This window comes from Rhamphochromis sp. 'chilingali', assembly GCF_963969265.1.
Source record: "Rhamphochromis sp. 'chilingali' genome assembly, chromosome: 13".
Lineage (NCBI taxonomy): Eukaryota > Metazoa > Chordata > Actinopteri > Cichliformes > Cichlidae > Rhamphochromis > Rhamphochromis sp. 'chilingali'.
This window is the reverse complement of record NC_137940.1, coordinates 20,941,296-20,957,690: the sequence shown is the minus strand read 5'-3', so window position 1 is coordinate 20,957,690 and position 16,395 is coordinate 20,941,296. Positions and strand designations below refer to the sequence as shown.

The following is a 16,395-nucleotide window of genomic DNA, read 5'->3' as shown; positions in this document are numbered from 1 at the left end:
AAATTTGTATTGATTCACGGTGAGCCTTCCTTCTGAGGTGACAAGTAAACTGAAGCTATGCCAACAGAATGCTTTCCTCAAAGTAACGGAGCCTCTCAATCCCCTCACTGTAGGGCTGTCAGGTTTAGTTTTTTGCATTTAATTTGGTCAATATCAAACATCTGCACATTTTATGAATTTATTTATTCATTTTTTGATTTTTAACATGACCAGGCTTACTGCTATCAATACAACAAGTAGTATTTTAATAAACATGTCTGTAGCCCAGACAAAATTTTGGCTAGCAAGTCCTTTTCATGTGGCTGCCACGCTTCGATATAAAAGGGAGGTTTGTCTAAACCGTTTCAACCACAGAAGCAAAGAACTATGCTCACAGGAAGTGTGTGTGTATATATATATATATATATATATATATATATATATATATATATATATATATATATATATGAAAGCTAGTTTGAGCCACCATGGCATCATCTAGGGGTTACTGAAGCCTTACCTGTGGCTTTTTCTTAGCTTTTTGAAACCAGAGGCAAGGCAAGTTTATTTGTATAGGCAAGGCAAGTTTATTTGTATAGCACAATTCAACAACAAGGTGATTCAAAGTGCTTTACAGAGACATTAGAAACAAGAACAAATAAAAAGCATGATTTAAAATTGAATAAAACAAGCAAATAAACTAACTAACTAATTAACAAACAAACAAACAACAGTATATAAAATCAAAACAGATAAAATCAGAACAGTAGATAAAATCAGTAGTTAAATGTAAGTTTTGAAATTTAAGCTTAAAGTGTGGATTTGGTGCTTTATTCAAATGCAGCTGAGAACAGGTGAGTCTTCAACCTGGATTTAAATAAACTGAGTGTTTCAGCTGATCTGAGGCTTTCTGGGAGTTTGTTCCAGATATAAGGAGCATAAAAGCTGAATGCAGCTTCTCCGTGTCTGGTTCTGACTCTGGGAACTGATAAAAGACCGGATCCAGATGACCTGAGGGATCTGGATGGTTCATACTGGGTCAGGAGGTCATTGATGTATTTTGGTCCTAAACCATTCAGAGCTTTATAGGCCAGCATCAGAACTTTAAAGTCTATCCTCTGACGGACAGGCAGCCAGTGTAAGGACCTCAGAGCTGGACTGATGTGGTCCACTTTTTTGGTCTTAGTGAGGACTCGAGCAGCAGAGTTCTGAATGAGCTGTAGTTGTCTGACTGATTTTTTAGGTAGACCTGTAAAGATGCTGTTACAGTAATCAAGCCTACTAAAGATGAATGCATGGACTAGTTTTTCCAGGTCCTGTTGAGACATCAGATCTTTTATCCTTGATATATTCTTGAGGTGATAGTAAGCTGACTTTGTTATTGTCTTAATGTGTTTTTCTAAGTTTAGGTCTGCATCCATCACTACACCCAAATTTCTCGCCTGGTTTGTGGTTTTTAGATGTATAGATTGAAGTTCTCTGGTGACCTGTAATCGTTTTTCTTTGGCGCCAAAGACTATTACCTCAGTTTTGTTTTTGTTTAGCTGGAGAAAATTGTGGCACAACCAGTCATTGATTTCCTCAATGCATTTACCAAGAGCCTGTACAGGGCCTCGGTCTCCTGGTGACATTGTGATATATATTTGTGTGTCATCTGCATAGCTGTGATAGTTTATTTTGTTGTTGTTTATAATCTGTGCCAGTGGGAGCATGTAGATGTTAAACAGAAGGGGTCCCAAGATGGAACCTTGGGGAACTCCACATGTGATACTTGTCTGCTCAGATGTGAAGTTACCTATTGATACAAAGTATTTCCTGTTTTCTACGTATGTTTTGAACCAGTTTAGTACAGTTCCTGAAAGACCTGTCCAGTTCTCCAGTCGTTTGAGTAATATGTTGTGGTCAACTGTATCAAATGCTGCACTGAGATCCAGTAAAACTAGGACTGACATTTTTCCACTGTCTGTATTCAGACATATGTCATTAAACACTTTTGTCAGAGCAGTTTCAGTGCTGTGGTTCTGTCTAAAACCTGACTGGAAGGCATCGTAGCAATTATTCTGTTTTAAGAAGTAACTGAGCTGTTGGGAAACTGCTTTTTCAATGATCTTACTTAAAAACGGGAGATTTGAGATCGGCCTGTAGTTGTTCATTTGTGTCTTGTCAAGATTGTCCTTTTTCAGTATAGGTTTGATTACAGCAGTTTTTAGTGATTCTGGAAACACACCTGATAATAAAGAAAAGTTGACGATCTGTAACAGGTCTGACTCTAAAGTCTTTGAGACCTTTTTGAAAAAACTTGTTGGCAGGACATCTAAACAGCAGGAGGAGGAGTTCAGTTGACCTAAGATGTCCTCCAGGTCTTTGCTGTTAATAGGTTGAAACTGTTTCATGGTGTTTAAACAGTTTTTTGGTGGACACAGTACATATCCTGGATCTGCTGTTGATGTACCAATTGCTTGTCTAATTTTTTGGATTTTTTCAGTGAAGAATTTGGCAAAGTCATTGCAGGCCATGGTCAAATGAAGTTCAGCTGCCACTGACACAGGAGGGTTTGTTAGCCTGTCAACTGTAGAAAATAAGACCCGAGCATTATGGCTGTTTTTAGTGATGATGTCAGAGAAGTAGGACCTTCTTGCACTCCTCAGTTGTAAATTATAATTGTGAAGTTTCTCTTTATAGATGTCATAATGAACCTGGAGGTTTGTTTTTCTCCATCTGCGCTCAGCTTTCCTACACTCTCTTTTTTCATTTTTCACCAGTGTGGAGTTTCTCCATGGAGACTTTTTCCTTCCAGAGATAACCTTCACCTTAATGGGAGCAATAGTGTCCATTACATTTAACATGTTAGCATTGAAGCTATTGACGAGCTCATTGACTGACCCTCTGGGCAGGTCAGGTGTTAATGGGAAGACCTGGTTAAAAATTGCACTACTGTGTTCAGTTATACACCGTTTTGTGATCACTGTTGTTGATATATTTATGTGGGCTGAGATTTTACTTTCAAAGAAAACACAGTAATGATCAGATAAGCCCACATCAGACACAGTAACCTTTGAAATGCTCAGGCTCTTGGAGATCAGTAGGTCAAGAGTGTGTCCTCTATTATGTGTGGCCTCTGTTACATGCTGAGTAAGCCCAAAGTTGCCCAGAGTGTTACTCAGGTCTTTAGTCCCTTTGTCCTGAGGGTTGTCCACATGAATGTTAAAATCCCCAGCAATAATTACACAGTCGAAATCAACACAGATCACAGACAGCAGTTCACTGAGGTCATTAAAAAAGTCTGTGCAGTATTTGGGAGGCCTGTAAACATTAAGAAACACAACTTTGGATGGGGCCTTCAGCTGTAAAGCCACATATTCAAAAGACTGAAAACTTCCAGGAGATAGCTGCTTACATTGAAATGATTCATTAAATAAGACAGCAACCCCTCCTCCTCTCCTGCTCGCCCTGACCTCACTGATAAAACTGTAGTTAGGAGGGGTCGTCTCGATGAGAACAGCTCCACTGTTACTTTGGTCCAACCAAGTTTCAGTTAAAAACATAAAATCAAGGCTGTGCTCAGTGATTAAATCATTAATTAAAAATGTTTTCCCAGCTAGAGATCTAATGTTTAATAAAGCCAACTTAAGTGTTTTAGAGGTATTACTTGTCCCCTCATGTTTGGGAGCAGTCTGTGGCACACAAGGTATGTTTACTATGTTTAAAGATCTTTTAGAGTGCAGCTCTCTGTGTTTTGACCAGGCCACATGTCTCCTGTCACCTAAAAGTACAGAAATTTTAAAACCTTCTAGTAAACAGGGTCCCAGCTTCTCCTGGGAAAAGTCATCACTGCCATAATCCTCACAGCCCGGACCCTCCACACATCACACATCAGACTGCGGAGACAGGGCATGAAGAGGAACTAAGGGGGGCGAGGCTGGGCAATGTGACTTCGATTGCTCTGTTGAGGGTGGGGCTCGATGGCGAACCTTTGGCCGCTCTGGTGGGGGGTTTATGGGGGACAAAAAGGGATTGGGACGGGGGGTAGATCTGAGCCCAGCATTGACCCGCTCCATCATCTCCTCAGTGAATTTCAGGTGTGGGGAGGAGGGAGAAAGGGAGGGGGAGGAGGGTGATGGCCTGTCAGGGGTTTGGGGGACTGGGGAAGGTCGTGGTCCCTTGTCCTGGTCGTTGGTGTTGTTGAGAGAGTTGGAGGCAAATAGGGACCCCTCTTCTTGCCTTAGATGTCTCTCCTTTCTGAGGCTCTTCCTCAGATGCCATGGATGTCTCTCCTTTCTGAGGCTCTTCCCGGGTGGGGGCAAATGGAGCTCCTCCTCAAGGTTTCTGCTGGGCTTTGTCTGTTCTTGGAGTACTGTTTGTTCCTCTTTATGAGATAACTCCTCGTTTATCTCAGCCTTGGCACCAAGCACGGATGGATGACGTATGGAATAAAACAAGTTGGAGGTGAACAGTTTCACCCCTGACTTGTTAAAATTAAATCCATTTGCTTTGAACAGATGCCTGCGTTCCCAAAAAATATTAAAGTTGTCGATAAAATGCACTGAGTGGTCAGCACATGCTGATATAAGCCATTTATTCAGTGTAAACAACCTGCTGAATCTGTCGTCTCCTCCTCTGACCGGCGGTACAGGTCCACTGATGAATACAGCTGCATTCAGAGAGTTTACAGTATTTAATAATCCAGTAAAGTCCCGTTTCAGAACCTCCGACTGTTGTTTGGACACATCATTTGACCCTGTATGCAGAACAATGTTTGTCACAGTTGGATATTCATCTGCAATTTGAAGAATTCTCTCCTTCAGGTTGTTGACCATATCGTTAGGAAAGCAGAGGACTTTAGTGTTCTTACCGCACATCCTTTGTACATCCTTTACGGCAGAGTCACCCACAATCAGAGTTTCAGGCCTAGCCTTTAGCTTTCCCTGTGGCCTTTCACTTTTCAACAGATTTTCAGACCTTATTTCGCTGCTTTTAGATGGATGGTTGTCCGATATAGATCCAGGGTCCTTTGATAGTGGAGCAAATCTGTTCTGCAGTTTCACATTCAGTTGTTTTGGAGGTTTGTTGTTAACCTTCCTATTCACGGTTGTCCAGTCCTGTTTCCTCCCGTATACAGGGGTAGAAGAGCTTCTCTGTCTCGTAGGAAGTGAAGGCCAGTCGGTTTCAGAGATTTCAGCTCGCTGTGCCCTGCCTGTGATACGTCCTCCCCCTTCCAGGAGACATGATTTATGTCTTGGTTTTGCACCAAGACAGAGGAAAGATATGACTGAGAAATTGAGGACAGCTTATATGACAACAGTTCATCATCATCTTTGACTCCAAAAGAGAACATAATTTATGAAATGAATGTAATGTTTTAAATATGACTTATACAAAGGCACTGAGCCCATGAACTCCTCAGCAAAGGTAATCCCTTTGTTATGCGTCTTTTCACAGATCCCCCTGCAGGATAAAGGCGCTATTGCATCAGCTTCGCTTTCTCTATGTATCTCTACATCAGAGACAATCAGAGCTTTTCTGCAGGTCAAAGGGGGCAATGCTTATTTGATTTCAAGTATTTTGTGTTTGCTGCTATTTGAAGGAACTGAACATGATATTTGTTTCATTTGTATCAATCCTCACTTTAAGTTTAGCGCCTAATCTGTTTACACAGCACTGCACAAAAACATCCAAGAAACCTGACCTGCCCAATGAGTCGAGGTCCACTTTAGTATAGGACAGATAGGCATCATACTCCTTATTATCTGTGGAGAGAGACAGAGAGAGCATGGGACAGTAAATAAGAGTATTTGGAAGATTTGACAAATCAATCAACAAGGCTTCCCCGTCTTTCTGTGAGTACAGTGCTTCATACAGTATATATATGTTAGCAGTTTCTGTGTAATTATTGCACTAAAAGACAGCAGACAGCTCCTGATCATCAATACATGTAGACTTGATGAGAAAACCGTAATTCATGTTTTGGACTTGTGAATGCACGGCTAAGAAAATCCAGCTGCTTTAGGACCTAAACTTGAAATCAATACTTTAAATCAATACTACAAACTCACATCTTTATAATTTTCCTTTTGGCCGATTCGCTGTTTTGTTCGGGGAGTGATCTTGCATTGCTTTGTCAGTGTAACTTTTTAAAAGTGCTGCACAAGTAGCTCCTTATTCCATCAATAGATGAAAAAAAGAAAAACACATTTTCATTTACTCTGCTGTTGTTTCTATTAATTGCCTTCTTTGACTTCACTACAGGCTTGTGCATCTTATGTGCTGTACAGTGTTGTACTGTGAGACTCATCCTGCAGTCTGTGTTATGCTATGTGTAGAAGCCCTACAGGAAAATCCTACTTCAATAGCATAATTCCTTTGCTTTACTTTGTTTCATTCGCAGCAACAGTCTAACTCTCATTTTGCTCCATGTTTGTAGTTCTCTGATCTTCCTATCAATGCTGATACCGCTCAGCGCTCTGATACCTGTCTGACCCCTTCTGCAGTGTGCTGAAGAAAAAGGGAGCACTCAAAATAGCTTACCATCTTCAGTTTCATCACTCCCAAAGTGTCTCCTGTAGCAGAGCATGATCTCCAGGTTGTAACATTTATAAAGTGCGGTTAGGACTCCCAGCAGCAGCAATATGACCCCGAGGCCTCCAGCTAACTCCAGACGGTACATATCTGCCAGAGATACACAGCAACAAATTTATATCAGTGATCAGTCTGCTTGGAGGAATACTAACTGATGTAAGAACAAAATTCCCCCCCAATAACTCAGAGCTTTTCAAAACATATTTAGATAATGCTTTTTTTTTAAATAAACTGCTCACATCTGACTGCTTTGACAACAATCTTACTTCAATTATCTTCAGATTGGCACATTTTTCCAAATCGGCAGTGAAGCTGGAAACTCATTCACTCACACAAAATACACAAACACACACAAACATGCAGAATGCTGATATCAGCTTTTCATTTGAATGTGTTTTTTGATAACTCGCAGCTGCATTTAGAGGCGTTATTAACGGCCTGCAAAAAAAAAAGCGCAGAAAACCACACCAATGAAGCCCAGAAAAAGACAAATGCACACAGAAACACACTGGACCAGATGCGCTAACATGAGAGTCACAAAATCATCTGGCGGTCTATTTAATTAGAAGCTAATAAATTAACAAAGACCCTACAATAGAGAGAAAACTCCAACAATCAGATGACCCCTCGACGAGCAAGCACTTGGCCACAGTGGGAAGGAAAAACTCCCTTTTAACAGGAAGTAACCTCTAGCAGAACCAGGTACAGGGAGGGGCGGGGCCATCTGCTGCCACTGGTTGGTGTTGAAGGTAGGGCAAGGTTGTTGATATCTCTGGCTTTACATTTCTCAAAACAGAGTCGTCTACAGCACTTCAGTAGCTCATTCAATGCATTCATGCAGCTGTGGTAGGGACGAGGTAGACACATGCAGATGTTAACACTTATGTTAGCAGACAGACGTCAGCCTTTGAGTTTTATTTAATGCAGAAGTCCTTGCATTGGGTCAAAGTTAAGACTTTCACAACAATGACTTCCCCAGTTGAGTGGCACATTCTCTAAGCACTCAGTCTTTGACTTTTGGCAGGTTCATAGTGAATTATCATGTAACCACTTTACATCCACCCAGTGTTCCCAGCAACAGATGAAAAGTTGTGAAGCATTTTGCTCTTTGGAAATGGTATAAAAGCTGTGTGCAGCATGTAGTGATTCAAATATGGCTACTTTCAGGTGATGGAGATGTTAGCTACTACAATCCACTGTGTATAAACTTACACAGAAGTAGGAACTACTGCTGCTGCTTTCGTAGTTGTAGCTTAAAATAGTTTTTTTTTCACAACATGCATCGACTAGAGAAGCTTTTTTTCAGAAGGTCTTTTTCCTTTTTAGCTTTTATTTGCAGTTTGCTTACTTAAACCTGCTTGGTTATGTTTAAGAAAAGGTCGAGCTTTCCAAACACATGAACCACATTTGACAGTCTGACAGTGAAGGAAAAATATTGAATTTGTGAACGGCAAACTAAAAACACGTTTTCAGATAAAGATTTTCCCTTGTTTAAGAGTAAAGGCTCACAAGGCTAGAGAGACAATAATTCCACCTTCGGTACACACGAGAGAACACTCGCACTGCCACACTTTTGCAGGTTTGATAGTTGTAAGTAGTCATCAGTGCACGTTTTACAGTTTGCGTGCATGTTTTCACTGGTTGCAGTTAGTTAATTTTTTAGGGTCACCATATTGAACATGCAGTAATGCTGTGTTTCACCAAACTGCAGACTACAAAGTAAGTCCACCACTCAGATAAAGAGAAACAGGTGAAATTACAGCAGCGCGTCGGGCACACACCTGTGTGAGCTGAGACTGTGTTGTGTGAATGGATGTTAGTACTATCAAGGCAATATGAGTGCATGGAAGATTAATGGAACACGGCTGGTGAATGACACCATGGGAAATATGATCCATTAGTGTACCCGCCACACACACACACACACACACACACACACACACACACACACACACACACACACACACACACACACATACACACACACACACAGTTATTTGGATGGATTTATCAAGTCATGGTGAGGAATAGCACACACTATAGTAGAGGGTAAGTGAGTCCATTGTTAAAATTCAACATAAAGTACATTAACAATTGCACCCAATAATAACTGCAGTACACGTAGTTTTGTCTGAACTAAACTAAAGTCCCTAATTAATATTTTCTGGTGTCTCTCAGTAAGCGGCTCTCGGTTTTGACGATACAGTATTAGTCTGTCATTATAACTATTAAGCTAACATATCAGACACTGCCTGGCGACACAACACTACCTGTTTTTCCAAACTGTCAGATATAATTGGCTAAATGAAGAACAACACGACCCTGTGATCATATCTGTGATGCACATGCTCGACGTTTTATTCTTAACAACTCTACAACAAGAATATTTAAACAGAACATTTAACAGTTAATATGTTGTCGTCTTTGTCTTCTTCTCTGACCTTTTTGTGTTTGGGTTAATACAGTAATCAGGATATTAAACACAAACACAAACTAGGGACAAACTAGGGATAAACTAGCGTCGGTTGTTTCTGCACATAATATAAAACTTATCAAAAGAACCAATTTTAAATAGTATCTTTAGGCTGTTGCAAAAACCCAACTTTTGTTCAGCTGAATCTATAAAAAATATTGATGGTTTGACAAACCAGAGAGTTTTCACAAGCAACACGATTCCCAAAGAGCTCTCAGCTCTGGCACATCTCGACATGATGTGCAGTCAAAAAAATGAGGAAACTGGACAAGAGGAGGACAAAAGAAGATGTGGCAGGTCTGAAAAGCTATCCACAGCAGACAGACAGCATGCGAATGTCATGTTCTTAAAAAACAGGAAGAAATCCAGCAAAAACCTGACACAGGACCTGAGAGATGCATCTGACCCTTTAGCTGATCCATCTACTGTTCACTGAAGCTTCATCAGCAATGGTCTCAGTGGATGGGTGGCTGTCAAGGAGCGCTTCTTCAGGAAGGGAAACAGGGAGGAAACTCTGAGGCTGACTTACACAAGAACTGGACTGAAAATCAGACAGTAGGTATAATGTAGTGATGACTCCAAATGGGGAAATTTTTGATTAAAATGATTATGAGTACCGTATTTCCCGGACTACAAAGCGCACCTGAATATTAGCCGCACAAGCTAAAATCAGGGGAAAATCCTGTTTTGTACATACATTAGCCGCACCTGACTAATAGCCGCAGGTGTTTCAATGTTGACTTATCATATGTAAGAGAATATGCACAAAGGGAATTGTCAGGAAAGAGATGGCTGTTTGGAGACACAGCCCTTTTATTAATATTTTGAAAAACAAGTTATGGGTACATATTTGCACATGTGCTGTGCTTCATAAATGAGTAACAAATGTAGTACATAACAGTAACCTACAGCACACCAGAAAAATAGAGTCGGACTACCTTTTAGGCTCAGGTGCAGTGACACGGCTTTAACAAGAAGAAAAGTCAGTCATTCACCACCATCTTCCTGCCCACTAAAACCACCAAAGTCCTCTTCTCCAGTGTCGGAAACGAACAGGTTCAGGATGGCTTCGTCATCCACTCTCCGCTTCTCTCCTTCGTTGTCACTTTCAAAACCAAACAAATCCTCATTGTCAGTGTCAGAGTCGAACACCCTCAGAAGGGCCGTGGCGGTGTCCTCCTCTCCATCATGCAGCAGTCCAGCCCTTCAAAATCCGTTGGTGATCGTGGATGTTTTCACACTTTTCCACGCTGTCAGAATCCACCGGTGGAGTTGAGCATAACTTGCTTTTCGCAAGTTTATCGCCGCTCGTCATCCACGCCTCCCACTGAACGCGTAGCGCTACTTTGAAGTTTGTTTTTCGCGCTACTTCGTACGGCACTACGTTGCCTGGCGGACGGACATGTGACTAACATACCACTCTTGAACCCCGATCCTTCCGCCAGGCAACGTAGTGCCGTACAACAGCGGAACAAACAAAACAAATCGTCTTACGATATCACAAAAATCATGGACAATCTATAGAAAAGCCGCACCTGACTAAAAGCCGCAGGGTTCAAAGCTTGTGCAAAAAGTAGCGGCTTATAGCCCGACAATTACGGTATGTATGGAGATCAGGAAAGATGTACACCAGTGAATGCCTACAGCCATGGTGGAGACTGCCTTTGTCTTTCGGGCTGTATCTCAGTAAGTGGTGTTGGGGAGCTTCTTAAAACTGATGCAATTATGAATGCAGAAAAATACTGTCAGATTTTGATCCACCATGCAATGACACCAGCTTCATTTTTTCAACATGACAGTGATCCATACAGTAAAAGCATAACTGGACAGAGAAACAGACCATGGAGCACTGTCACTCATGGATCGGCCTCCACAGAGCCCGGATCTCAACATGATTGAAGCAGTGTGGGATCCTTTGGACAGGGAACAGAGCAAAAAGCAGAAACATCCAAAGAAGAGCTTTGAATGTCCTTCAAGAAGCCTGGAGAACGATTCCTGAAGACTATCTAAGACTTAAGCTTGTTAGAACTGTCTCTGTGTTTGCACATGTTTTAATAACCTTAGTAAGACCTTTACAGGGTACTGTACTATTGTGCCTTTTGTAAACAATAGAGTAGTACATTTTTCTTAGTTATGTGATCAGAAATTGAGAACTTGATAAAAATCCTTGACTGTAATAAAAACACACTGAGGTCATTTATAATAGAAATGGAAGCAATGTGGGATCATGATAATGCAAAGATAAAGTGCCACGAGCAAAATGTACTTCATCAGTAAGTCGTCTAAACTTTCTACTTAATGTTCAATAAGATCTGTGTGACCCTGCAGGATGCATTCCTGTGCTGAACATCTGGGATACTGTATAATACTGACATGATTAAAATGTCAAGAAATAGCAGCGCTTGAGAATTTTCAAGAAGAAATAATAATTGTATAAAAAAAATACAACGTTCAAGATCTGTTGATTTCAGTTGTAAGCAGTGTCTTTGCAGGAAACCCTGGAAGCTTAATATAACCACACAATATCACATTTAACCCTTTCATGCATGAATTATGACAACCTCAATCAGGATGTTTTTCTTAAACATAAGAGGTTTTTTTACATGTCCACTGGCTGACCAGTGGGTGGCAGGTATGGAGTGACGCATCAGTGTCCAAGGTAGTGTTTTATGAGCAAGTATCCCATCAACACTGACCCCAATACAAGAAAACAGCCTTTGAATAGCTGTCCACTGTAGTGACCACTATGCTGAAAGGGTTAAAACTCTTATTAAGAGCATAAAATGAGAGCGCCTGTTTGTAGATGCTTTCTACACTGATTTGTAAGATGCATTAATCTTTAATGAATTTAATGTTATTTTGCATATAATTGTGATGCCTTTTTAGTCAAATTTACTAAACATGTCATCCTAGATGTGTTAATAATTTGCATAATTTCCCAGATTTCGAATAACTCTTTGCAAATGTTCGTTTGGATTCAGACGTTAAATTCCAGCTTTGGCAGTTCTGTATTTTCCTCACTAGCTGTAACTGGAATGTATTTATCGCACGATTTTCAGTTCTTTTTTCAATTTGAGTTCTTTTGCTTTCTTGATTTTATGGCCAAGTCATGCTTTTTTGCAATTGCATGACAAAATAAAGGCTATTTTTAAGGATAAATTTATAAAACACAAGATCTGCTCTGAAATATTGTTGACATACTGGTGCAGTTCATCTCTAAAGTCTTCCACCATGCAGCTTTGTTTTTATTCACCACTACAGTTAATAAACCAGCTGAAGTTACCACATTTCACCAGTAGACGTCTCTCTAAACCTTCTGCTCCCATCAGCCAAACACTACCTTCACTAGATACGCCTAACAGCAGACAGAGCAGGGACAGCAGTGAGTGGGGAACGGAGTAGAGGGGTGGTGGTCTAAGAGCGGGAAGAAAAATAGTGAAATTCCAGTAATTGCCAAATATTTGCTCTACAGTAAAGTTAACTCACATTGCTTCATTGTAGTGAGTCACATTTAGAAATCTCTGCTTCTGTCTCCTGCCTTCATCCATATCTATCCCTATCTCCTCGCTCTGTGTTCCTCTCTCAGTTTGCACCCCCCACACCCACTCTGTCACCACTGGCTCCCCTTCATCTATCTTTCTCAGATATTTTCCATTAGTAATGAGTCACTTGCTGCCGTCTCCTGATATCAGCACACAGGAAAATGGGTGCAGAATTTTGAAGTTGGATTTTTAAGCATGCTTTTTACTTATTAGGCATAAAAAGAATTGGGAATTGTAATGGTGACAGTGTCTGCATGTAAAGGAAAGAATATGATAAAAGATTTTCTTTTTTTAACATAAGTTTTCAGACTCTCGTTCTCTTCTTCGGGCTTTACAGCCCAATGCTATTGCACTGAAAGCTCATTCACATCCACCGCCTTTGCTTTCTTTCTCCCCGTTTGTTTTTTTATCTCATTCATCTGGCTTTGACAGGAATGCTTTTTGCATTTGCTGCTAAAGTATTATGTCTAAAACAACAATTATTAATAGCAAAAAATTATCTGAATGTTGGACTCCAAACACACCATCTGTCACACCATTGTTCAGTTTGGACCCATGAAGTGTTTAAAGACTCAAACCTTGTGTTGCCTCTGGAATTAGTACAGCCTATAGTAATATTCTATCTAGTAGGCAGGTTTTTAAAGGCTCTCTGTGCAGACAGGTCAGATACTGTATTCTGCCTCAGAAACAGTGGTCTATATACAGTCTATATACAGTGGTTCCAATGTATAAAGACTGCACAGACTGTATATAAAAGATAACAAAAAAATAAGAAAAAAGGGGCTAACCAAATCAACAAAGGGCACATAGACAGAGATCAGCTACACCCCCATGTGCTGCAATCGGTCTTTAAGTCTGACGTCGTTAGCCGTTTCCGGGTCCAAACTCCGCTTCAGGTCTTTAAGTCAAATGAACACTGCGGCATCACTGAGAGTTAAAACCTAAAATTCTTTCATCTTTAATAAAATGATCAGTGTTGCTGCTTTACCAGGTGTAACAATTAAGTTTAACGTCCAGGCATCCATGAAAACAGGATTATTACAGAATTAAATTAACAGAGTTAGAAGTTAGCTCACTAGCTTCCACCTAAACATGATATAGCATGTTCTGACAGAGATTTCTGAAAGAATTCAAACGTACAGCTCTGCTATCACTTCCAACATAAATGAAGACAGAAAACTAAACAGCAGTGACGTTTGTAGGGTTACTGAAGTTGGACTAGCTGGTATATAATGATGTGCTACGTGCTCTCTAGCGACACAGCTATGGTTAGCATAAACACAGTGAAGCTGGAGGATGAACACTAACTTTTTCCACTCGATAAAAGTTAACATGAGTGTTCTTGGTGGTCAGGGACAAATGCGATCGCATGGCAGGATGCTGTAAACGGACCAGACGGACGGAGTTACATCATAAGGTTTTAAAAACTGAGCTTTAAAATGAACAGCAGCAATAAAAACCAACAGAGGCTGACAGTGATCACTGACTGTTTTTAGGGGCTTGTTGAGATTAAATAGAACAAGATACAAAATATTAAAAACATGTTAAAAACCCAACAGCCTTAATAAACACAGTAGTTTGGACCCGGAAGCAGAATCCATCACATCATCACTTAAAGATCAGATAGAAATGCATGATCCAAACTCAAGTGGCCACTTCAGGAACTGCAATTTGTGTTTGTTCACTTTGGCTTCATTTTTTAAACCTGAGCGTTGCTGCTTTGACTGTTAGATTAAGACAACTTCAATTCTTGCTCATTAGTCATATTCATGGAGTTTGGCTACCATCCCAATGCAGCGTCAGTCTCATTCTGAGTTGAAATATCCTGACAATAGCCGTAAATAGCTAGAGCAGCTAGTGCACAGAACAAATAAAGATGTATAATGGCATGAAGGTGGAGTGGAAAGTATCTGATGAACACGTAAACAAGCTTCAGAATAAATGGGCCTACTGTAAAGAAAAAAGTGTGTTCTACAAAAGGAAAGGGACACAGTATGATATCAAATTTGGAAAGGCGATTGAAGGGAAAGTCTGGAGTTTGTTGCCCTTCCTCATCCATAAATCCATGTTCAATCCTGTCAAACCGGAGCCTGTGGTGAGCCCAAACTCAAAGCCTTACAACCCCCGAACAAACCCTTGAGTGACATTTGAGAAACTAAGTCCATGTCTTTCCCCATCTATCCTCCAGTTTGTCATTTCTCTCAATCCTCCTCCCGATCTTTCCGGCCATCTCCCTCCTTGCCTCCATTTTTTTCTTTCTAGTAAGACTCTCGTCACGGTGCTGAAGGCAGCTCTTTATGCTCTGTCAGTTGCAATAAGCAGATGTGGATGGTGTGTGTACTGTAGGTGCACGTGTCCATGTGAGTGCATGCGTGCAACATAGATGCATCAACCCATTACCTTGGGTCACTGCAGAGTGAGAGCACACCCTAATTCAATCACACACACTCAGTGCAGGAAATCAAGCTTTGATAACTTGCGCTAACTTAAGATAACTTGTGCTTTGTTTAGGCTGTCATGTCGAGTTCTGGCACCCAAATGTGACCTTATGAGCTCCGAGGCTTCGGGCAGGAGGCTTTGGAACAGTCAGCTCTGTTAGCGAACTTTTAAATAGCCCTGACTTGAAGTGGGAATTATAAATAAGTCTGCTTAGTCGGACTAAGGATGATAGTTACTGACTGTACAAACAGTTCTGTTTTTGTGGCTGTTTTTCTTCTTTTAACTGTAGTTCAGCTGAGCACATACGAATTGAATTTGTCAGGTCGCTCACTTACAATGGACTGAACAGTCTCTAATTTTTATGCTGGTTTTATTTTAATGGTGAGAGATGGAACATCATCATACTCCCCAAAAAACACATTACATAAAAGTTATAAACTGACAAAATAAGAATTTCCTACACTGTATCTAGTGCATCACTACACCTGTTTACTGCATTTGGTTAAACGTTTAGGGAAAAATATGACATCTTGATTGTGTCTGTGACCTTTGTAGTCTTTTAATAGGCTTTTAAGGCCCAGCAATGAGAGGTGTACCAATTCTAAAAGCAACTGAATCAATTTGTGACTCTGCTTCGAATTCTGTGTGCAACCTCTGTTCAGTCAGAGCCTGGCACCTTAGCCTCCTGTGCGCCTTTAAAAATGAGCATCCAAAGAAATTTTGTGCAAGCCAACAAAAATAAAAAAATTAAGCTGATGCAGTGCATGAATTTGTAAAACCAAACCAGGGAGTCTAAAGATGCTTCAGTGTTGCAGCAGATACAGTCCACAAAGATGTCTGCAAAAACATCCATGTCCAGCTAATCAGCAGGTTTCCTGATTACAATGGCTCAGTGTAATATAAGTGTTTTATGCATAAACACATATTATATATTCTTTGGGCAAACTGAAGTGATATTCGTGTTTTGTGCTGAACTTGGCATCTGATGTGCAGAGATGACCTCATCCAGTGTGACATGTTTCTTAAAAGACTGAGCGCTGTGATTTATTGCTAAAAGGCTTAAATATTCCCTTAGAGACCTTAATTTCATTTTAGTTATGATTAACCTTTGGTCAGCAGTTTCTCTATCTCTTATTATAATCAGAAAGTATAGTGCCTTTAGATGTAAAATCCAACAACGGAATCAAGCAATTTATTATGTTATAACTTCCCCAAGTTAAATAAAATAATGACACTACAGATGGAGCTGTCTTTGAACTGGCACCAGTGAGTGAGTAAGTCACAGTGTGTGCAAAAGGAATATAGTTAATGTCAACGAATTTTCAGTACAAGAAAATCCTTAAGAGCTACTACTTATTTCATGCCTTTCATATGAGAAATGTCAAG

General features: G+C 40.4%; 1 protein-coding gene across 1 annotated transcript in view; it reads right to left on the bottom strand.

Annotated features, from left to right (window-relative positions):
• il1rapl2 (interleukin 1 receptor accessory protein-like 2) overlaps window positions 1–16,395 on the bottom strand; it is a 520,306-nt gene that overhangs the window by 14,028 nt on the left and 489,883 nt on the right. Inside the window, exons 10-11 of the mRNA XM_080901026.1 lie at window positions 6,505–6,645; window positions 5,666–5,726 (exon numbers count right to left, since the gene is read on the bottom strand). Of these exons, the coding sequence (XP_080757152.1) occupies window positions 5,666–5,726; window positions 6,505–6,645 (202 nt within the window). The remainder of the gene's footprint in view (window positions 1–5,665; window positions 5,727–6,504; window positions 6,646–16,395) is intronic.